This window comes from Chiloscyllium punctatum, chromosome 42 (assembly GCF_047496795.1).
Source record: "Chiloscyllium punctatum isolate Juve2018m chromosome 42, sChiPun1.3, whole genome shotgun sequence".
NCBI classification, from domain to species: domain Eukaryota; kingdom Metazoa; phylum Chordata; class Chondrichthyes; order Orectolobiformes; family Hemiscylliidae; genus Chiloscyllium; species Chiloscyllium punctatum.
Window position 1 is genome coordinate 3,604,923 of NC_092780.1, and position 22,415 is coordinate 3,627,337.

At 43.2% G+C, this 22,415-nt stretch overlaps 1 protein-coding gene across 3 annotated transcripts; it reads right to left on the bottom strand.

Moving 5' to 3' along the window:
- Positions 1 to 84: 84 nt before the first annotated feature.
- LOC140465650 (coatomer subunit zeta-1-like) lies at positions 85 to 21,235 on the bottom strand. Of its 3 annotated transcripts, none has more exons than XR_011955131.1 (10): positions 21,114 to 21,235; positions 16,290 to 16,358; positions 16,104 to 16,185; positions 12,942 to 13,033; positions 10,177 to 10,232; positions 9,134 to 9,211; positions 8,616 to 8,667; positions 8,346 to 8,453; positions 5,118 to 5,156; positions 85 to 1,208 (listed from the first exon to the last, which is right to left on the bottom strand). XR_011955131.1 is itself a non-coding variant. In XM_072561229.1 (10 exons), exons 1-10 carry the CDS (start codon positions 21,129 to 21,131, stop codon positions 1,161 to 1,163), a joined length of 567 nt encoding a protein of 188 aa, XP_072417330.1. In that variant the 5' UTR covers positions 21,132 to 21,235; the 3' UTR covers positions 85 to 1,160. The 3 variants fall into 3 exon arrangements, 2 of the variants coding, with proteins under 2 accessions (XP_072417330.1, XP_072417329.1); XM_072561229.1 differs by lacking the exon at positions 8,346 to 8,453 and adding an exon at positions 2,160 to 2,192; XM_072561228.1 differs by lacking the exon at positions 8,346 to 8,453 and having other exon boundaries at positions 21,114 to 21,146.
- Between the last annotated feature and the right edge of the window lie 1,180 nt (positions 21,236 to 22,415).

Genomic DNA, 22,415 nt, shown 5'->3' on the forward strand with positions numbered 1-22,415 from the left:
GTCACATGTTCATTATTCTTCTCCCACAGCTCTGAAGATTGCTCCTTTATTGCTCCAATATATCGGAAATAACTCCACAGAGGCTCCCATCACCAAGGCACCCTTTATTTACATTTGGAGAGTCCTTGACACTGATCCAGCTCCCTCAGAGCCTGCTCTGAGAGTGAACAGGATGTCTGACTCTCCTGTTTTTCTGTTAGCCAGGGCTAGCTGATTCGGCCAAATTAACAGCCCCAATCAGGGAACTCATTCTATGGGGTCCACCTAGCTGACCTCATTATAATCTCTACAGTATCCACTTGGTAAAATTGGCCACAACCCATCTTGGAGTTAAGGCTCGTGGCACAAGGTGCTAATGTTAAGTTTGGTGTGTCCTGACACTGACCCAAGAGAAAAGGTCCTGAGAAGTTCTCTTCCGTCGCTGGGGACCATCAACTCCATGGTGATCTAGAATACTTTCTGCTGCTTGGTTCAGGCTCTGCAAAGGGTCATCAGCCTTAAAACTAAACCAAGTTAATTATAATGACTGGTCAAGTCTGGGAGGTGGGCAATACCAGATTCACACATGCTGTTGCGATACTAGTGTAGTGTTTACAGAATTTACTGAATGGGAAAGGTGTTCCTCTGTCTGCCCAGGAACCAATAAATCTGAAAATAAAAGGTGTGTTTCAGGAGATAGGCAAGGCTTCAAACCCAAACTTACAAACACAATTCTAATTGCCCTGAATTCAGGCTGTAAATCTCTCCCACATCCCCAACATCACAAAAGGAAGTGACCAACCCATAATGATCAGACCATTTATCATACTGTGGGATCTGACTGCATCACAGTCTAATTCACAGTCACAGTTCCTGCATTACAACAGTCTCTACACCTTCCAAAATAAACTTTGTTGCCTGTAAAGTAGTTCAGGATGTCCTGACGCTGTGATAAAGGTGCTATATAAATACAAAGTTCTCTCTCTTTTCTTAGAACAAGCTGGTGTTTGAGTCCAGGGTGAAATCCAGGAAGTGTCCAGCAATGGAGAAGAGGTCGTGATCAGATCTGCCTTTCTCGATTGTATGTGCCAAACACCTGTGTCACAGTTTGGATCTGGATTTGTTGGACGGGTTGGGAAGAGTAGAAAATGGCAGCTGGGAAAAAGGGTAAGATTCCTGCTTCATTTTAACAGTGACCATTTGATCTGATCCTTTGCTGACTGAAGGACCTAGAAAAAAAATGACAGGTTATTATTAGATTAATGCTGTTTAAATAAATTTCCTCATTCTCCTTAACCTTTGCTTTTCACCTCACTTGTATCTCTTTACTGTGCCCAGAATCCCTCTCGCACCTCTACAAATACCTTCAGCATGAAGACGTCCAATAGGTGTTTGGATCCATTATTGGATGTGGAGACAGTTATGGTAAACAGGGAGATGGGAAAGCAACAGTACACAAATTAAGCATGAAAATTACAAGAAATAAAAACACATGAGACTGTGACTGTTAGTAAAGTGATGTTCTCAACTCGTTTTCCTTGAAAGTCACTCATTCGTAGTGACAGAGCCAGTACTGCAGCTCAATGTTATACAGTGACAGACCTGCAACCAATGCTGTATCCCAGCTTTGTATAGAGATAGACTGAAGATTATATTTAAGCCACTAAGCTGGTCACACCTGCTGGGAAAGGTCCCAGCTCATTCTTTAAATCTCTTGGGTACAGGTGCTGCCTGTGTTTGAAAATACTGGCGTTGCTCTCACACTCTGGTGACCTGTGCTACTTGTTCCATTTGGTGTAAGGGATAAACATTTCAACTTGTTTAGGAATCTGACACAATGAACCATCCCTAGTAAATAGTCAGCAATAAATCTAATGGGGAATGGAGAGATACCCAGACACAGACAGCAATTAGATTGTGCACCTTGTTACCATACAGGTTAGATACACAGTCACTCATGAGAGAGAGAGGAAAAGGAAGGATCTTCTGCTGGAGTGAGAGGAAGTGGGGGCATGAGGTGGTAGACTCTGGTGACAAACAGAAACACCAACTTGGAACTGTTAAACCAAGGATGTAGACATGATAGGCCCAATAGCCTCTTTCTGCACAGTAACTGTCTGCGATTCTGTGTCCAGTTCTGTGCTATAATTCAGACATACAGATGGCAGAGAGAGACTTACATTGTTAGTGACTCCAAGCCTCCTGGAGATTTGCTACACAGACAAGACAGAGACATGGGATTAGAACATGTAGCTCAAACACATTGCACACTGCATCCAGCCAGTACTGCACCTGGAACAGAGTTAGCTGGACTACCAATCCCTGGGAGGCTAGACCATTGGTAGGCACAGAGGAGGAGTAGTTTGAGGTGGGGTGAAGTATAGAACAAGGACAATAGATTGTGGTATCTGAAACCAGCACCACGTTTCACAGAGGGCAGGGCAGTGGAATTCTGGAATTTTCTTTCCACAAACAGCTGTGAAGAGAGAGTCAATTGGAAAATGCAAGACTGACGCTAAATTGATGTCTGTGTGTGCGCGTGGCGGGAGGGGTACTCTAAAGGACACTGGACAAAGCAGTTAGGGAGGTGCTCATTAGTCACAATCTGACTGTGAAAGACACAGGAGGCTGAGAGACCTCGTCCTAGACCAATAACCCTTCCTTCAGAAAGGAATATCACAAAATAAGCTTAATATTTCCAGTTAAATTTTCATTCCCCAAACTGCAATCCAGCAACATCTGCTCCTGAAGTATTTTCTACATCTCCCCTCTACTGGAGAGTTTCTAACAGAAGGGTGCAGGGGGCGTCTCCGTCAGGAAGCAATCCTGTCGTGGGAGCCCAGACAGCGACTGTCATCTGGGGCTAGGGTGGGGTAAGAAGATCAAGCTCAGTCCCTCTCTCTAACCAGACATTTGGTCTCTGACTCAGCAAGCAGGCCTGTAACCAGTGGAGCGCCACAAGGATCGGTGCTGGGTCTACTACTTTTCATCATTTATACAAATAATTTGGATATGAGCATTAGAGGTACAGTTAGTAAGTTTGCAGATAACACCAAAATTGAAGGTGTAGTGGACAGTGAAGAAGGTTACCTCAGATTACAACAGGATCTTGACCAAATGGGCCAATGGGCTGAGAAATGGCAGATGGAGTTTACTTCAGATAAATGTGAGGTGCTGCATTTTGGGAAAGCAAATCTTAGCAGGACTGGGAAGGTCCTCAGGAGTGTTGCTGGACAAAAAGACCTTGGAGTGCAGGTTCATAACTCCTTGGAGTCACAGGTAGGAAGGATAGTGAAGGTGGTGTTTGGTATGCTTTCCTTAATTGGTCAGAGTATTGAGTACAGGAGTTGGGAGGTCATGTCGCGGCTGTACAGGACATTGGTTAGGCCACTCTTGGAAAACTGCGTGCAATTCTGATCTCCTTCCTATTGGAAAGATGTTGTGAAACTTGACAGGGTTCAGAAAAGATTTACAAGGATATTGCCAGGGTTGGAGGATTTGAGCTATAGGGAGAGTTTGAATAGGCTAGGGCTGTTTTCCCTGGAGCGTCAGAGGCTGAGGGGTGACCTTATAGAGGTTTACAAAATGATAAGGGGCTTGGATAGGATAAATAGACAGTCTTTTCCCTGGGGTCAGGGAGTCCAGAACTAGAGGGCATAGGTTTAGGGTGAGAGGGGAAAGATACAAAAGAGACCAAAGGTGCAACTTTTTCACACAGAGGGTGGTACGTGTATGGAATGAGCTGCCAGAGGAAGTGATGGAGGCTTGTACAATTGCAACATTTAAAAGGCATTTGGATGGGTATATGAATAGGAAGGGTTTGGAGGGATATGGACTGGGTGCTGGCAGGTGGGACTAGATTGGGATGGGATATCTGGTCAGCATGGACGAGTTGGACCGAAGGGTCTGTTTCCGTGCTGTACATCTCTATGACTGCATGACTCTAAGCTCATTCAACAGGACATTGAACAATGACATACAAGCATCAAAGGTTACAGGAGAAACACATCTCGCTTTTAAAACACAGGCAGACAGTGTACAAGAGACAGACACAGTAACGCAACGAGGATTGTGAACTATGGGATGAGACAGAGTTCACAGCAACACAAGGAACTTTGTAGGGCTTCAGTCTCAGTAAACATCAGACAAGAACAGAGGGAGTGTTTGGTCCAGTTTGACAGTTTTCTCAGAGAAGATGATTTCAATTTGCCCCCCAGTCTCTAGTCGTCTTTCAAATCATTCCAGGTTTTACTTTCAAAATAAAAAAAAGGTTAAACAGGTTAGACAGCCCCTGGTGGGTGCTGACAAAAATGTTCAAGGGGTTTAAAAAAAAATCAAAATTAAAATGTCATCTCCGTGTCAGCAGTGACAATGCGCCTCACATTCTGGGTTCGATTCTCCTTCGAAATGATTCAGCTGCCTCATCTATGACTTTCCCTCCATCATAAGGTCAGAAGTGAGAATGTTCACCAATGATTGCACAATGTTCAGCACCAGTCACCAGTCCTCAGATACTGAAGCAGTCCATGTTCGAATGCAACAAAATCTGGACAATATGCTGACAAATGGCAAGTAACATTCATGCCACACAGATGCCAGGCTATGACCATCACCAGTAAGAGACAGAGTCAATATAACTACTGCCCCCTGACATTCAACAGTGTTACTATCACTGAATTCCACGATATCAACATCCTGGGGGTTACCATTAACCAGAAACTCAACAGGACCCACCATGTAGACAGGTCACAGACTAGGAATATTGTGGCAAGTGACTCACCTGCTGACTTCCCAAAGCCTGTCCACCATCTATCAGATGGAAGTCAGAAGTGCAATGGAATATTCCCCACTTGCCTGGATGGATGCAGCTCCATTAAGAAGCTTGACCCCATCCAGGACAAAGTAACCCACTTGATTGGCTCCACATCCACTCCCTCCACCACTGACACTCAGGAGCAGTGTGTAGACGTTTCTGTCTAGCTTTGATAGTGTTTGATCCAGTCTCTCTGATATAGTGTTTGACTATTTAAGGGTCAGTGATGAACAAGAGGAAATGAAAAGTGGGATGATTGTGGAATCAATGTGAATAGAACCCGTCTCACAGGGTGGAAGTGACTGGCATCACAAGGAGGTCCTACCTGTGCCATACTTTGCTCTGTTAAAGGAGTATCATCAACCTGGAGGGGTAGAGGAAAAAAAAACTCAATTGAAGTCTCAAATCCTGAGGAGTCATAATCTACAATGCCACTCACAATAGGAATGCCAATTTTACATCTTTCAAATAATGGAAATTATAAGTGTTTCAATTGCAGAAGTTCAGTGGAAAAGGAGAGAGAAAGGAAAACAATTATATACACGAGACTACAAAGGCCAACCATGACCTCTGAGTGTCAGTGAGTGAAGTTACCTTTTGGAGTGTAGTTGCTGTTGTAACATAGGTAACTCAGCAACCAACTTGAATTAAATTGAATGGACGGTCACGTGTACCGAGACACAGTGAAAAGCTTTGTCTTGCGAGCAATACAGGAGGATCAGAGTTAAGAAGCATAGACAGTAAATAATAGGTAAACAGCAGCAAAAACAAAAACACAGGTGGATGTTAAGAGATAAAACAGTTATTAGTAATTTTTAAAAACATGGTATTAAGTTTAAAGAGTATAGAACGATTGTAGGAAATAGGAAACTTAGATCTCCACGAAGGAGCTCGCAAGGAGTCAACCATATCCGGCAAAGCTCTCACAAACGGCAATGAGGTAAATGCTTACAGAATCATAGCAACATTATAAAGCTCACAACCACCTTCGAGGGCAATTAAGGATGGACAGTAAATGCAGGCCGAGCCAATGACACCCACAACTAATGAGCAAATGAAAGAAAGCACTGCAGGCCATTCAGTCTAGCTCTTCAAAAATAAAAAAAATCCAATCATTCCTGCTCCCCAAAATCCCGGCAATTTTTTTTTTTTTAAGTCTTTCAAAATTATTTATATTATTCCTTTTGCAAGCTGCTGCTATTATCTTGCTTCCAATTCCCCATCAGATAACACATTCCAAAATTCTAACCACTCATTGCATAAATAAAGTTTTGCCTTATCTCCTAACGATGTTTTGGTATAAAATTCTATCTTTTCTTACTGCTTCCATCACACTGTCAGTTCATCTTCTACAAACACTTTGTAAGTTTTCTCCCACATTTATTTTCTACCTCTAGCTCATCTGACTCATGCTCTCTCTCTCTCTCTTTCTGTTTAAGTAAATCTTTCAGCAAATGCTGTACTTCCCCTGTACTACGGACAGACAGACAGACAGAGACAGAGTGAGAGCACTTCTGGTCAGGACAATTGATAGCACACGACCAATGGACAGTAATTAAAAATCAGGAATGTGGAAATAGCCCAAATTGGACAAGCAGAGAAAGATCCCAATAAATTTCTGATACTGCAGTAAAAACAAAGGGTCAGTTAGACTTGAAATGTCAACTCTTTTCTCTCCTTACAGATGCTGCCAGACCTGCTGAGATTTTCCAGCATTTTCTCTTTTGGTTTCCGATATTGCAGTGACTGGCTATTTACGTAACCCAGCCAAGCCTGGAAGAAGTCTGACATTTAAATTATAGACCTTGCTGTGCCCCTTGACCTAGACTGACCAGCCTATCGTGAGGTCCCAGCATTTACTAACTCAGTTTGGGGGTGGGTTGCTTATCCATTTCAACCTGCAATCAATACAACCAGGACACCACACTGCATTAATGTCACACCCTTTAAAAGTGAAAAATCATATCAACATAAACCAGACAAAAAAGGTAAAAACTACATTTCCCAAATCAGAGCATTACTCTCCTTGCTCCTCCTCATTTCAGTGGATATCATCCATGTGAGAAACCCTCAGAGGATATTTTCCCTCTACAACCTTGGGACCATTGGGATCCCGCGCTGGCCAATCCCGGCCCGGGGCCGAGGGGGATCCCGCGCTGGCCAATCCCGGCCCGGGGCCGAGGGGGATCCCGCGCTGGCCAATCCCGGCCCGGGGCCGAGGGGGATCCCGCGCTGGCCAATCCCGGCCCGGGGCCGAGGGGGATCCCGCGCTGGCAGAAGAGCTGCTACATGAAACCCAAGCACAAATGGTCACCTCAGTTGGTTGCAAAAGATCCAATGGCCACCATTTTTACGAATGAACATGTTATTTGTGTCGAGGACAAAATGCGTCCCTTGAAATGAACACAGCAAAGAGAGTTAATTTGGTCATTATCACATGACTGTTTGTAGGAACTTGCCATGTACAGATTGGGTGTTGTGTTTCCTACACTACAACAGTGACCACACTTTTAAAAAGTTCAACATTAGCTGTAATGTGCTGTAGAAAATCCAGAGATTGGAAATGTGCTATAGAACTATTTTGTATTTATGCTGCTGTGTGCCAGCACATCTTGATGGTGGGTTGTGACCCCCATGAGGGGCAGCTGCTGACACTTTGGGCTGGAGAGTTCCCAGACAGCACTCATTGCAGTCGACCTCTGACCGTGTGCCAACACCTGTGTGGCCCCTTTAAATCCTCAGGGGTTTTTTAAATAGTGGGCAAAGTGTAATAGGCTGTCACTGTGCTCTTGCAAAGTTCAAGGGAAAAGCAGGTCCTTTTCATTTTGGATGAAGCAGCTCCCAGCATTAGGTTTCACAGCACCCTCTCCCTCAATTATACCATCAAGCCCCATTCACGTTCTCACAGCAACTTTCAAAAGTACCAACAAAATAAAAACAAAAACAGCGTCACAAAAGAGAAAAATGTTTGGGAAGAGCTGTCTTATGCTCTCCATGAGGCTGTTCCCAGCAGCACCTCACTCTAGAAATGTGGTGGTGAAGTACAGGTTCCATCATGAGCTTATTGAATGAGAGTAGGAGAAAGTGAGGACTGCAGATGCTGGAGATCAGAGCTGAAAAATGTGTTGCTGGAAAAGCGCAGCAGGTCAGGCAGCATCCAAGGAGCAGGAGAATCGACGTTTCGGGCATGAGCCCTTCTTCAGGAATTCTCCTGCTCCTTGGATGCTGCCTGACCTGCTGCGCTTTTCCAGCAACACATTTTTCAGTTATTGAATGAGAGCACAGGTTTGATGGGCAGAATGGCCTACACCTACTTGTGTCCTCATGGTCCAACTCTCTACCAAACTCAGTTGCATTCACAAATTCCTCACTGCACCGTCCTCATAACCTTCCAATTTCCTCAGTGATGGCATCAGTACTACTGCTGACGATATTGTATAAAGAGATAAATACACATCAGTCTATCAGTGGTAAACTCCTCTTCAGCTGGACAGACAGTTCCATGTGACAGCATGCAGGAAGGGCAGACCACGTCCACATTCTCTCCCCATACCTGCTCTAGCTGCTGTTAGTTCAGAGGCCGGTGGGACTGGTCTTCGCTGTTCCCGCTGCTCGTCAGATAGTCAAACAGAACAAAGCCATAGGCTGATTCAGAGTCTGCCTGGCAGAGAGAAAAAGAGAAAGAGAGAGAGAGACAGACAGACAGACACAGACACACACAGACAGACAGAAAACAGCAAAGAACAAAAGATATAGTCATCCCTAAACAGGAGAGTGTAAACAAGGGTATTGATATGTGGAATGTTCTGGGACAGACACTTACCCTGAAATTCACTTTCTGAATGACTTGTTGTGGATCACTCTCCAGAATGACCCTGTCAGAGCAGTAGAGGGACAAAGTAAATTTGACACGACAATGGTTTATTTGATGTTAATCCAGCTCCCTCACCCCAGAAGACATCACATTTGTTAGGCCACTGTATTGCTGATGACACACCATCCAGTTAAAACTCTACAGCCCACTATGTATAGAGTGCTTCCTGATATAGGCTGACCCCAACTTTAAGATTTTGTCCCTAGTTCTGAATCTTCCACATCCCCCAACAACTAGAGGAAAGTTTCCCTCCATAGACCCTATAAATTACTGTATTAATTTTAACACCTGAATTAGATTAAGTTAAATCTTCTGAACACAACATGATCGATATCAATTTACACAGTTGGTTCTTGTAACTTAACCCTCAAATAGCAAGAAACTGGCAAGCCGTGGGATGGCAATTTCTTGACACAGTGAATTTCTCAGAAAAGAAGAAATATAAAATGTATAAAAACTAGCCTCACCCGCCATCCACAACCTCATCCAAGATAAGCAGCAACCCATCCATATTCTCCATTAGAGATTTCTTCTCTACATTTTTCCTGAAATTGTAAAATTAATTTTCAACTAGTACAAAGTGAAGGTTAAATGCCCCAACAATCTCTGAACCAGCCACAGTTGATAACAACAATGAAAAGCCAACGATGTGCATTATTATGGCATCTTAAATACATTCACCTGAGATATTTTGCAGGAACACAATAAAAACAAAAGTTAGTGAAGCAAGTGAGGTAGCAGTAGGGCAGATGACCAAGGTGTGATTATAGGAGAACTGGTGAGACAAAACTGTAAAATAGAGGGAGTTAAAAACATGAGACCACGACCACAAGATGGAGAAACAGTGAGCAAGAGAATGAGCACTATAGGGAGTTAACTTGAGAGCCTAAGGCTTAAACAATTGAAGGAACTCCAACCAGTGAGGGCACTCCAACCAGTGATAGAAGTAAAGGGAGCTAGAGATACATCAAGAAGGCAAAACTGTAGGAACACCGTTGGAGGAGGCTACAGAGTTGGCGAGGAGGGAGGTCTCATCAGGATCTGAATAGCTGGATGAGAAATCTTGAAACCAGGATGTTGCTGGATTGGGAACCAATGAAAGGCAATGGCCACATGGACCATGTGGTGAAAGTTAGGATATGGGCAGCAGATGTTGGAGAAGCTCAAGTATTTTACTCTCGTCTAAAGGCAGCAAACAGCATGGAAAAGGGTTTCTGCCGAGGGGCCAAGGCAGGTGTTGAAGCATTGGATTTTATGTGTGTGTGAGAGCGAGTGTGTATGCACACGAGAGTGAGTGTGAGAGTTCAGAAACCTGGCTCTGGGTTAATGAGGGCCAAGGTTACAAACAAAAACACTCAAATTCAGGCTGAGACCACAGCCTGGGCAGAGCAGAAATCAAATCGATGAGAAGGGAATGGAGATGATGGGAGAAAAGAGAATAAGACTTCCGTAGGCTTACACAGGTTAAAAGCTTTGACTTAATCAAGAGTTGTTCAAGAAAAGTTCTTACCGTAACATTTGGCTCAAAGAGTCGAACAGGCAGTTGAGAACAGCCATTAACATGAGCTGTAAATAGACAGGATTTGTTACACATTACACAGACCATGATATTGTAAATGAATGCCCTTTACGTAATGACAGTAATAGACTATAAGGAGAAAACCAAAATGCAGCTGACAGTATTTGTAGTCACACCTATGACACTGGAAAACACACTGCAACTTACATCAGTAAAAGGGTAAACTAGAGAAAGAATATAAGTGAAAGGCAGAGGCAGAATGAGGTTCTAAGGCTGGTGTTATGAAGCTGAAGGAGTGTACTGTACCTTTAAGAGAAAGTGAAAACTGTCAAACACCTGTCGTCATGTCCGTGTGCTAGAAAATTTAAAAATGTAACGTTTGGCTGTGAAATAAATGGCTGAGCTTGATTGCTATGTTTTCACAATAATTTGAATTTAACCATCTAAATTATGCCCCAAGATACTAAAACCCAATCGCATTTGAATTTTACTGTTTTGACAACATTGAACCAATGAGATGATCCGATGTTTTGGAGTATAAAAAACAGGCATTTTGGACAGTTAGCCATAGAGACAAAGAGCACCTACTGCCAATACAAACTGCCTGCAACCCTTCTCTCTGAAATGTACCTTTTCACATGAAATAGCTTTGCAGCAGAAGACCAAAGACAAACCAGGGAGATCTACAGAGGATCAACACCACTGGCTCATTTTGGAAGTTGGTTTGCTGTAAGTTTAACAGAGGCTTTATTGGATTAGTATATTGTTATAGAGTGGGAGGTAGATAACAAGTTTAAGGGAAAGGAGGCTTACAGTTGTTTAAATGTTCTCTTTTGGAGTTAAAGCAAAATTTTTTTTCTTTAGTAGAATTTGGGTAGTTCTTACTTTAACAGATTACAAGATGAAGTGAGCTCTTCTGTGTGTTTAGTTTGAGTAGCAGAAGGGGTTACCCTGTGTCGTAACAATGGTTTCTTAACAGGTATACGGTGCAACACCTCAGCATGGGTAACAATCAGTTAATGACATAACCAGGGAATGAAGCAAGGGAAATTTGGGATGCACGGGAGAATACAGAGGACACAGATCTTGGAGGGTTGTGGGGTTGGAAGAGTTTACCGAAACAAGGAAAAGAAAGGAGAGATTAGAAAACAAGGTCAAAAAATGAATTAAGGCATTATAGGAAGACCATTTAAAAAATAAAATGGCGATTTGAAGCAATGAGTACTACAGAGTAAAAAAGCAAGGAGGTGATATTGAACTTTTATAAGACACTGGTTAGACCCTAGCTGGAGTTGTATATAGTTATGGCCAACACATTATAGCGAAGATGTGATTGCATTGGAGAGAGTGCAGAAGTGATCTATGAGAATGGTTCTGGGAATGAGAAACTTCAGTGGTAAGGATGGGTTGGAGTATTTGGGTTGGTTCTCCCTGAAGAGAAGGAAGCTGATAAAAGATCTGATAGAGGTTTTCAAAAATCCTGAGTGGCCTGAATAGAGAAGACAGGGAGAAGCTGTTACTGCTCTTAAAGGATTTAAGAATGAGAGAGCATGGATTTAAAGTGATGTGCCAAAAAAAACACAAGGGTGAAGTGAGGCAAACCCTTCTCAGCCAGCAAGTAGTTAGGGTCCAGAATGCACTGCCTGGAAACGTGGGAGAGGCAGGTTCAACTGAGGTATTCGAGAGGACACTGGGTGGCTACTTGGATAGAAACTGTGTGCAAGGATATGGGAGATTGACCCTTAGATTAGATTAGATTCCCTACAGTATGGAAACAGGCTCTTTGGCCCAACAAGTCCACACCGACCCTCAGAAGAGTAACTCACTAAGACCCATTCCCCTACCCTATATTTACCCCTGACTAATGCACCTAACATTGTGGACAATTTAGCATGGTAAAAACAATGACTGCAGATGCTGGAAACCAGATTCTGGATTAGTGGTGCTGGAATTGCACAGCAGTTCAGGCAGCATCCAAGGAGCTTCGAAATTGACGTTTCGGGCAAAAGCCCAATTTAGCATGGCCAATCCACCTGACCTGCACATCTTTGGACCGAGAGAAGAAACCAGAGCACTCGGAGGAAACCCACACAGACACAGGGGGAGAATGCACAAACTCCACACAGACAGTTGCCCAAGGCGGGAATCAAACCCGGGTCCCTGGCGCTGTGAGGCAGCAGTGCTAACCACAGTCACTGTGCCGCCCTGGGTAATGACGAGCAATGCAGGCATGATGGGCTGAGTGGCCTTCTTCTGTGCTGTAACAATCCTGTGATAGAGAGTGAAAGGAGCTGGGAATGCGTTAGGGCAGAGTTTAGAATCTGCTCAATGTCCATGCTGCGTGTGTTCCACATTCCTGCCCTCCCACTGTTCACTTCATTCCTTTCCTGTCTCCACATCTTTCTGCTCGTGTCTGCCTCACGAGTTCAATGTCTTCAGAAACCAGAATTTGGGAACAAACGTCGTCAATGGGTAGAAACCTCCCTGACCCCAGAAACTGATAACATACTGAGCATGACTATAGACAGACTGAGAATTCTAAATCATGAATACTTCCATTTTCTGAAATCCCCATTCTGATTGTAAACAAAAGTAACAGGAGATTCTTTCAAGGTTTGTGCTGGTGTTGTTCTGAGCTAATTCCAGCAGGAGGCAGTGACAGAGGGGTATGCAACAACCTCCACTGGAGGAATTTGGACTCTTATCTTGCCACAAATCTGCAGTGTTTCATTACTCAGCCAAAGTGTTTATTTTACCTCATTTTCCTGTGAGTTCCCCACGATGTAAAAGTACAAATCGACCGAACTTTTATAGATGATGGTCAATCCTTCCAGGAATGCAATGTCGCCTGTTGCAGTTGTAGGACAGGGGATAAGAATTCCACTTGGATTAAATGGTTTTTGCATGTTCAGTTTTCTCTCATTCTCTAGTCGCTGCTTTTCATTTTACAGTCGATCTATGTCTTACCTTCCATCTACCCACTTTGGTTCTGTCTCTCTCACTAGCTTTATCTGACAGAAACCCATCTATTTCTGGTTTGAAATTTTCAATGATCGTCTGTCTCAGATTTCGGGCGCAGAGAAACAGAACAACCCTGTGTGTGGGGGGGGGGGAAAGTGTTCCCGACATCATTCCAGAGTATCCCAAGTCTGATTTTAAGGTCATGCCTGTTTGTCCTGGAATCTCAATCACCTGGGAAAAACATTTCTCTCCATTTCATAAATCATACAGTACAGAAAAGTCTGCACCAACAAAAACCTACTCTAAATCTACACTAGTCCCAAGTTCGCACTAAGTTAAAAGCTTTGAATGTTATGGCAAGTGCTATCCAAATATCTTTTAAAATGTTGTGAGGATCCCCCCTTCAACTCCTCTCCAGGCAGTGCACTTCAGATTCCCATCACCCTCTAGCTGAAAACATTTTTCCTCAAATCCCCTCTAAACCTCCTGTCTTTCACCTTAAAACTATGCCCCTTGTTATTGACCTTTTGGATTTTAATGTCATAATCTTATACACCTCTATCAGGTACCCTCTCAGCTCAAAAGAAAACTACCCAAGCTCATCCTGCCTCTCTTCATAGAGACATATTCCACGTGATTCACTGGTGAATCTCCTCTGTACCCATCTCCAGTGTAATTACATCCTTCCTATAATGCAGGGTCCAGAAGTGCACACAGTACTCCAGCTGTGGGCTAACCAAAGCTCCAACATAACCTCTCTCCTCTTATAATCTATGCTGTGACTGATAAAGGCAAGTATCATGTAGGTCTTTTTAACTACACTATAAATCTGTCTTGTCACTCAAAAGTTAAAAAAAAATCACACAACACCAGGTTATAGTCCAACAGGTTTATTTGGAAGTACGTTTAACTTTGTCCACCCTAGTCCAACACCAGTCCCTCCACATCATTGTCACCCATAAAGCATTTGTGAACAAGCATGCCAAGATCCCTGTGAACTTCCCCAATGTCCTGTCCTTCACTGACCACTCCTTTGTCCATTTACTGCTTCTAAAGTGGATCATCTCATGCTTATCAGGGTTAAAATTCCATCTTCCACTGATCTACCCAAGTGACCAGTCCGTTTCTATCCTCCTATAAACTGACACCTTCCTGCTCACTGTCAACCATCCAGCCAATTCTTTCATCCTCTTCAATAACCACAATAATTCAATTCTTAATTGTCTACTGTAGTCTGTACAGTAGAAAAAGTAAATACTGAAAACATGCAGCATCTGGGAGAGAGAAAAATTGAATTAACATTTCAGAAGTGCTTTTTGTCAGAATCAGAAAAGATGTTGCCTGGATAATTACAAGTTCAACAACACTCATCCAGGACAAAGCAGCCCATTTGATTGGCATCACATCCACAAGTATCTACTCCCTCCACCACCGACTCTCAGTAGCAGCAGTGTGTACCATCTACAAAATGCACTGCAGAAATTCACCAAAGATCCTTAGACAGCACCTCCCAAATTCACAACCACTTCTATCTAGAAGGATAAGGGCTGCAGATAAATGGAACACTACTACCTCTAAGTTTAAATATATCACCATTGCTGGGTCAAAATCCAGGAATTCCCCCTCTAAGGGCATTGTCGGTCTAGCCACAGCACATGGACTATAGCGGTTCAAGAAGGTAGCTCACCCCCACCTACCCAAGGGGCATCTAGGGATGGGCAATGATGCTGGCCCAGCCAGTAATACCCACATCCCATGAGTACACTTTTTAATTTAAAAATGTGTTCAAATCTTTAAGCATTTGTTTACTGACAGGAATTTTGTGAAAGATCTTTAAAAATCTTTATTTTCTTTGGAATACTCAGTTACATTTCTCAAAAGAATTTCTAAGAATAGTAGGAAGTGGCTTCCTGACCTGTTGAATATTTGCAGCATTTATTTTATTTCAGATTTAAAGCAGCCACAATAATATTGCTTCTCACTACATTAAATTTCCGCACATTTTAACTCTTCTAGTCCTATTAACACACAGAATCTGCGCTGCAGGCCTCCAGTTCATCTCTGACCAGGACTACTTGCAACCGAGAATAACTCACTTTTTTCTGTGACGTTTTGGAGTCTCATTGAGATATCTGCCAACATTCCAACTCATTTTTATACCCGTTTTCTTATTTCAGTGTGTGGCCCCTTCAATCTCTCTACTTCCATACAATAGTTCTTACTATTTAGAAATTACCCTGATCTTTCTTTCCTAGGTACAAGGTGGATGACCCTAATGCTTCCCTTGCACTGAAATGCATTGAGACAGTCTACTATTGTAGAAGTGAAGATTTCATGATCAGTTCAAAAAAGTTACGTTAGTTCTGAGTGTACATAAACACCTTGATAACATCAGCCACCTGTTCTCAATTTGTTGCGCTCACATACTCTGTGACCTTCCCCTGAGTTCAGTAGCTTTGAACAGTTTTCCCATGTATGTTGATCAGCAACAGGATCACCCATTAATAAGCTTCCAGATTAACAAGAGAATCAAAGCACATTGAAGCAGGTGGCAATATGAGGTTGAGATCATCAGTCATATCTTACTGAATGTCTCAGTGGCCTTGAGGAAGCCAATGGCCTCCTCTTGCTCCTAATTTGTACATTTGTATGTTCTACACCTGCAGAGTTAGAAGCCTAGTTTAGGCAATGTGTCCTTGCAACTGAAGCTTGGTACCATTCTGGTTAGTCTCTTCTGTAACCCCTTCAATGTCAATGTATCCTTCCCGAGATGCATGACCCAGGACTGAAAGGAAACTACTCAAAAGCCGCATTGGCTTTGGCTGTGATAATTGGTCCCACAGGCCCAATAAACCATACAGCCACCCCAAGGAATGACAGGACAGGGCAAGGGTGAAGGTAGAAAGATCAAACCACATTTAACAATGGCACTGGCAAAGGAGGACAACGACACTTACTGTCACTTTTGTGTGTCTTGCTAAAAATATTCTTTTCAAAGTTCCTCTGTTCCTTGGTGGAAGGATACGCATCATCATAATACTGTGGAGAGAAAGAAAGAGACAGAGAGGGAGAGCTAGGATCATTCCCAAGAATGCTATAGAGGTAACAACAGCTTTATCAAACTGGCATCCTTTAGGAGTTACCTTGGCATGTAGACGCTCCCCATCATTGTCCAGGATGATGATTGCTTTGACAGTGTAGAGAGACGGCTCCTAAAAGCAGAGACAAAGGGACAGCTTGTTTCTGAGATTGGTTGGAACTCCCCATTCCAGCACGGTTGGAGTTGCTGTCAGTATTCGTTAACATCACCCACAGGGAGTCTGTTAAATGGCGGAGGGGGAATCTGCTACTCTTCCTTTTACACCTCACATTGTTTATTGTTCTGGGACCTTAAATGGGATCTGGAAACCCAGTCAGGGGAATGTAAGCAACTCCCCAGCTTAACTGTATCAGAGTCACTCTTGTGTTTCTACAGCACTATCAAGGTAAGAAGGTAAGGAGTTAAATCTTCACTGAGACTGGAGTCGGAATCTAGACATTCCCAATGCAGAACTGAGGGAATGCTACGCTGTCAGGTGAGGTGAGCTGTTAAACTTGAGTGAATGAGGGAAAAATAAAGTGGCCTAAAGAAAGATAGACTTATGGTCTTATGGGTGAGGGGAGTGGGGTAAGGGCCTTTTTGTGGTATTTGATGGGACACCAACTTCCAAAAAAAAAGGGAACTGGACATAAAACATTTAAAACAAAAAAAAACTTACCTGCCTAGACTTGGCTGTGGTATCCAGACCTCTCCCCAGGAGATCTGGCTGGTGATGGAATATAGCTCAAGCCTCCAACAAAAGTTGTTGACTGGGCCTGAGTTTGGATGTTTAAAAAAAAAAAGGACCATCCTAGCTGGGGCAGATGTATTACTTTTTTGTTCAAAGGGAAGGTTAATGTTTGAAAACTGAGAAGGTTGATGAGGCAGGGGAGGTAACAAAGGATTCCACTCATTTTAACTGCCTTTGCTTCCCTCCAGCCCAATTCCCACCAGATACAGAGGAGATTGTGGTTAAAGCCGCACAATCAGTGTGAAAACAATTATGCAGACTGTTGCCACGTCCCTTGGTTTTGCAATGGTCTCTTAGAGTGGCACAGATCCTGTGATATAAATGGGATGTAATTATACTGTAAGAGAAAGTGGTTCCCCATGGTTATGTCCTTCAGGAACTGCAAACCATGAAAAGCAAACATGTTTCATAACACAATATTTACTGAGCCTTTTACAGAGAGAGGACAAAAGAACAAACTTTCAAGGCCTGGTTGACAAAACAAATCAGTTTAAAGCAACACCAGAGACAGACTCAAGTTGAGGGAAAGTGGAAATAGGAGGGAATGCCAGAAACACGGATACTTATCACTGTTCACCTTTTAGACTGATCCCAGTTTGACTGAGATACACATATTTGCTGTTACATTTCTTTAACAGATCTTTTCTCATCCGATCAAACCCCATGTGCAATATCTCAGCTTGTGGTGATCATACTGCTCACGAGCTTTAACCCTCCCATTTTAAGAATCAGAAGGCTATTGGTCCAGCCCCATTCCAGAAGACATGAGCACAAAATGTAAGCAACAGTCACTCCAGTACTGGGAACACTGCACTTTCAGACGTGCAGTCTCAGGGAAGATATTGGACCAAGGCACTGTCTGCATTCAGATGGGTTCCATGCAGCAACTAGGAAACAAAGTTCTCCTCCGTGTCATGGTCAATATTTATGCTTCAAACAACACATTATCTGGTAATTACTGTTAGTGCGAGAGTTTTGTGCATAGATTGATTCCCAGTTGTCCCTTATATTACAACATTCTTTAAAACTAACTCAACTGACTTTGGGATGTTTGGAAGCTGTGGAAAGTGTTATTTATACAAATGCAAGTCTTCCTGGAAGTGGAAGCAAGGTTTTGTTTTAAAGTTGGCTGAAAACAGATTTTATAGAAATGCTTTGATGCCAATCAGGAGGAACGGGTCAAACTGACATTTATTTCTCACGTGTATAATCTTTATTATATAAATCCTGAGCTGAAAATGTGTTGCTGGAAAAGCGCAGCAGGTCAGGCAGTATCCAAGGAGCAGGAGAATCGACGTTTCGGGCACGAGCCCTTCTTCAGGAATTATACGGAGTCCTGAAGAAGGGCTCATGCCCGAAATGTTGATTCTCCTCCCCCTTGGATGCTGCCTGACCTGCTGCGCTTTTCTAGCAACACATTTTCAGCTCTGATCTCCAGCATCTGCAGTCCTCACGTTTTCCCCTATATAAATCCTGACTTTTGCATGAGGATACCCTGCCTTTAACAATCGAAGGCTTTAGAGTCACTTACGGCATACAGAGGTTTGAAGATCATGCAGACTTCAGCAAACAACATCAAACCACTCAATAAGGCTGCCCACCCAAAAACAAATACCAGGGAAATCAATGAGAGAAGTAAGCAACGTCATAACCCATGAATAATGTTGTTTCTATCTGTACTGCTCTGAGTTGACAGAATCCAGTGGCTATTTACAGATGTCAGGATACAATACTGAAAGACTACGTGTGTCTGCAAGACAGGATTTCGGAAAACTGTGTGCGGAGATTACCCCCATATGTAGTGCACTGGTACGTCTGGTAAATTCTCTTCAACACTTCAGGGGTCACAAGATGGTGCATACAGAAATTAATCTTAAAATATCCAGAAATTGGATATTTGAAACAATTACTAAATTGAGTGGAAATATTTGTGAGTAAGCATCTTCAGAGAAAGTGGGTTGGTCAAAGCCCTCTGGGATGATATTTGGTCTCAAGACAAGAGAAACAAAGTGACTTGGATCCAGTCCACTCCCACCCAGAAGCCAACACCCTGTTCAAAGCCAAGGTGCCCAGTATTGGCAAACGGCTGGTTGCTGAGAGAATTGTTCAGAAAATTTTTTTAAAATTTCACATCCCCCCCCCCCCCAACATCCTCACCCCTGTCCCCTCATCTCTGACACCTCCTCCAATCCTGGAAACCTCAAGATTGCTGTGTCCCTTCAATTCTGAACCATGGGTAACTTCTGATTTCGGACACTTTGGCTACATGTTCTGCATTGGAATTCTTTCTCTAAATTTCTCAGCCTCTCTCTAACTTTAACAAAGTATTTGGTCATGGTTCCTATTGTGTGGCTGAATATCAATTGTTTGGTCTAATGTTCTAAAGTGACTCAGTTGCTTCGCTAAATTTACAAAGCATTATACAAATTCTTCAACAGCTAGCAAATGCCAATAGTGGATGTAAATTTTATATTTACAATATACTGGTGACGCGGACCTGTAATGTTTATGGGTACCAAATAAATGCCACCACACCACAGCCATAACAATGTTTGGTAACTTCCTTCAAGCACTGCCGCAAGTGACTGGGATTGGTTCAAACATAGTTTGTATTGCCGTTTACCACACTCTGTTGAAGGAATCAGCCGCTTTTAATCTGAAGTTGTGGCAGTTTCAGACCCTGCTGTGCTCGCTCCAAGGCCCTGTAAACCGATCCTGCGTTCTGTAAACTGTGTCCCAGGTCCCAACCTGACTGCAACTCAGTGGCGTCTGTTTATTCTTAGACCCCTCCAGCTCAACGTGTCACATACATGAATGAAATAGAGCGACAGTCCCATATGCAAATAACCAGCCCTGTTAGTATTAATTTTGTAGTGAGCTTAAACGGCTAAGATTAAATTAGTTAAACAAATTAACAAGAATCTTCCGCCTATTCCCAAAGCAGTTGGATTTGAAGGGAGTTTAAAACTCTCTTGTTCCAAGGTCGTCATTTAAACGGACTCTCCGGGGTGCGAGTGCGTTGAAAAGTTGGTGTTCCAGTTTTTTTAACTGCAATTCACACCAATCAACAGTCTACTGACACAGGCTGCTGCCTGGAACCTTCACACGTGTCTCTGCTAACGCCACATCACAGGTTCAGTCAGAGATCCTCGCTATTTACACAGACAGAATTGCTCAAAAATCGTTCCCAGAGTAAAATACTCCCTTGGACATACCTTTATCTTTTGAAACAGTCAACTTTATAACCACGCGATTTGCATATATAAATTGTTGAATGTTGCAATAAAAAGTTAACTTTTTGATATTATATATATATATATATATATATACACACATACAGTACACACACGTAAATAAATGAAGTAGCAAACATTGTATCAAAAGTTAACTTTTTAAAATTATATCCTGGTAAAAATTGCCTTCTGGTTAACAACTGGGAAAGTTTGCAGTATTTAGCCAGTTCGCCTGGTTTCACTTTGTAGTTGGGGTCTTTCCAAAACAAAGTTCTGTCATGCACTGACTTTTTTTTCAGTTACAGAGCCAGAGTGTATGACAGAACCTTCGGCTTGGAAGACCTCTGCACGGCAGATCCTCAAGTCAAGTCTGGAGTCACCCCAACAGACCGACTTTTGTTCAAAGAAATCCCATTTTGGTCGCAGCAAGACTCTTTCTCTAAACGTTTCTTTCCAAATGAACACAAACATCGGCACAAATCAGATCAGCAAAAAAAAAACTTTTCTTTCAATTTCGTGCTCTCCTCCCCTCTTCACCCCCCCCCCCCCCAAACATATGGGGAGTTACATGCAAACCTACATTTGCAGGTTTAGCTGCATTTTACTGGAACAATCTTTTCATTTCATTTTACAAAAAAAAGTTAGCGACGGATTCTGGTCGTTAAGAAATCTGGTTCGGTTTCATCACAGAGTCGCAGACTGTGCAGGGTCTATATCTGTACAAGCTGGTATGTGAAAAATGTCAGAGCAACACATCGGAGCCAATTCAGCGAGAAACCATAGGGAGTCTGGGGAGGGAGACTGACTTCACCTTACTCACAATCTGTTTCACCAAGGCATCATCCACCGAAAGTGACAGGACCTAAATAATGGAAGAAAGATAACTGAAATGTACACCCCATACCAGCGCTGACGGATCCATGTTGCAGTAGTGCCGACGTGGACAAATCTTTCATCCACTCCCAGCCTCTGTGACTGGCTCCCTCGCCATAGGAGGGTTTATTTAGGCTGCAATGGTGTATGACGGGATTCTGGATGACTCCCAGCTGCTTGCTCTCATTTGGTTTGACTCGAATTCCTTGTTTCCACCCCCCCCTTCTCCACTGCAGTTGTGTTTTTGGGTTGGAAGGCGCTGGTAAGTGCTATCTTCACAGAACCCAGCTCCAAACATTCACAATCAGATTTGCTGTCAATTTTTTCTCCAATCAACCTGTTCAGGGATGTTGGGACACAACAACTGGGGTAGATAGAACCTGAATCCAGGCCCCCTGGCTCAGAGAAAGCAGCACTACCATTGTGTCATGCATCTTTAAAGATCGAGGTGTATTCTCGAACATAATTTGCATATTTCCTAATCTGACATCCCCCCACACTGTTTTAAGACTACAGTATCACTTCCACCTTGTTTTCAGGATTTCTGAAATACTTGATACGTGAAAAGTTACATTTCTATAGCACTATTAACTACCACAGAATAGTCCAAAGCTTTCTGTCCAGTAAAAACTCATGAAACATACTCTAAAGGACCTGTACAGGGGACAATTATTATCTTTGCCATTGACATAATGCACCCCATCTCCCTATAGGAAACCATATCAATTTGTACACGGCAAATTCCACAAATACACCGGCACCACTCCCCATCTCTTCCTCTGCTACATTGATGACTGCATTGGCGCCATGTCGTGCTCCCGTGAGGAGGTTGAGCAATTCATCAACTTCACCAACACATTCCACCCTGACCTTAAATTTACCTGGACCATCTCTGACACCTCCCTCCCCTTCCTGGACCTCTCCATCTCCATTAATGACGACCGACTTGACACTGACATTTTTTACAAACCCACCGACTCCCACAGCTACCTGGATTACACCTCTTCCCACCCTACCTCTTGCAAAAATGCCATCCCGTATTCCCAATTCCTCCGCCGTATCTGCTCCCAGGAGGACCAGTTCTACCACAGAACACACCAGATGGTCTCCTTCTTTAGAGACCGCAATTTCCCTTCCCACGTGGTTAAAGATGCCCTCCAACACATCTCGTCCACATCCTGCACCTCCACTCTCAGACCCCACCCCTCCAACCGTAACAAGGACAGAACGCCCCTGTGCTCACCTTCCACCCGACCAACCTTCGCATAAACCAAATCATCCGCCAACATTTCCGCCACCTCCAAACCGACCCCACCACCAGGAATATATTTCC

What these genes read in the sequence shown, in the direction of transcription:
- LOC140465650 (XM_072561229.1), bottom strand. An exon ending in GGAACTCACAGGAAAATGAG is followed by an intron (nt 10,233 to 12,941) that starts GTAAAATAAACA and finishes GTCTATTTACAG; the next exon opens with CTCATGTTAATGGCTGTTCT. An exon ending in GGCTTGGAGTCACTAACAAT is followed by an intron (nt 1,209 to 2,159) that starts GTAAGTCTCTCT and finishes TTTTTTTTCTAG; the next exon opens with GTCCTTCAGTCAGCAAAGGA.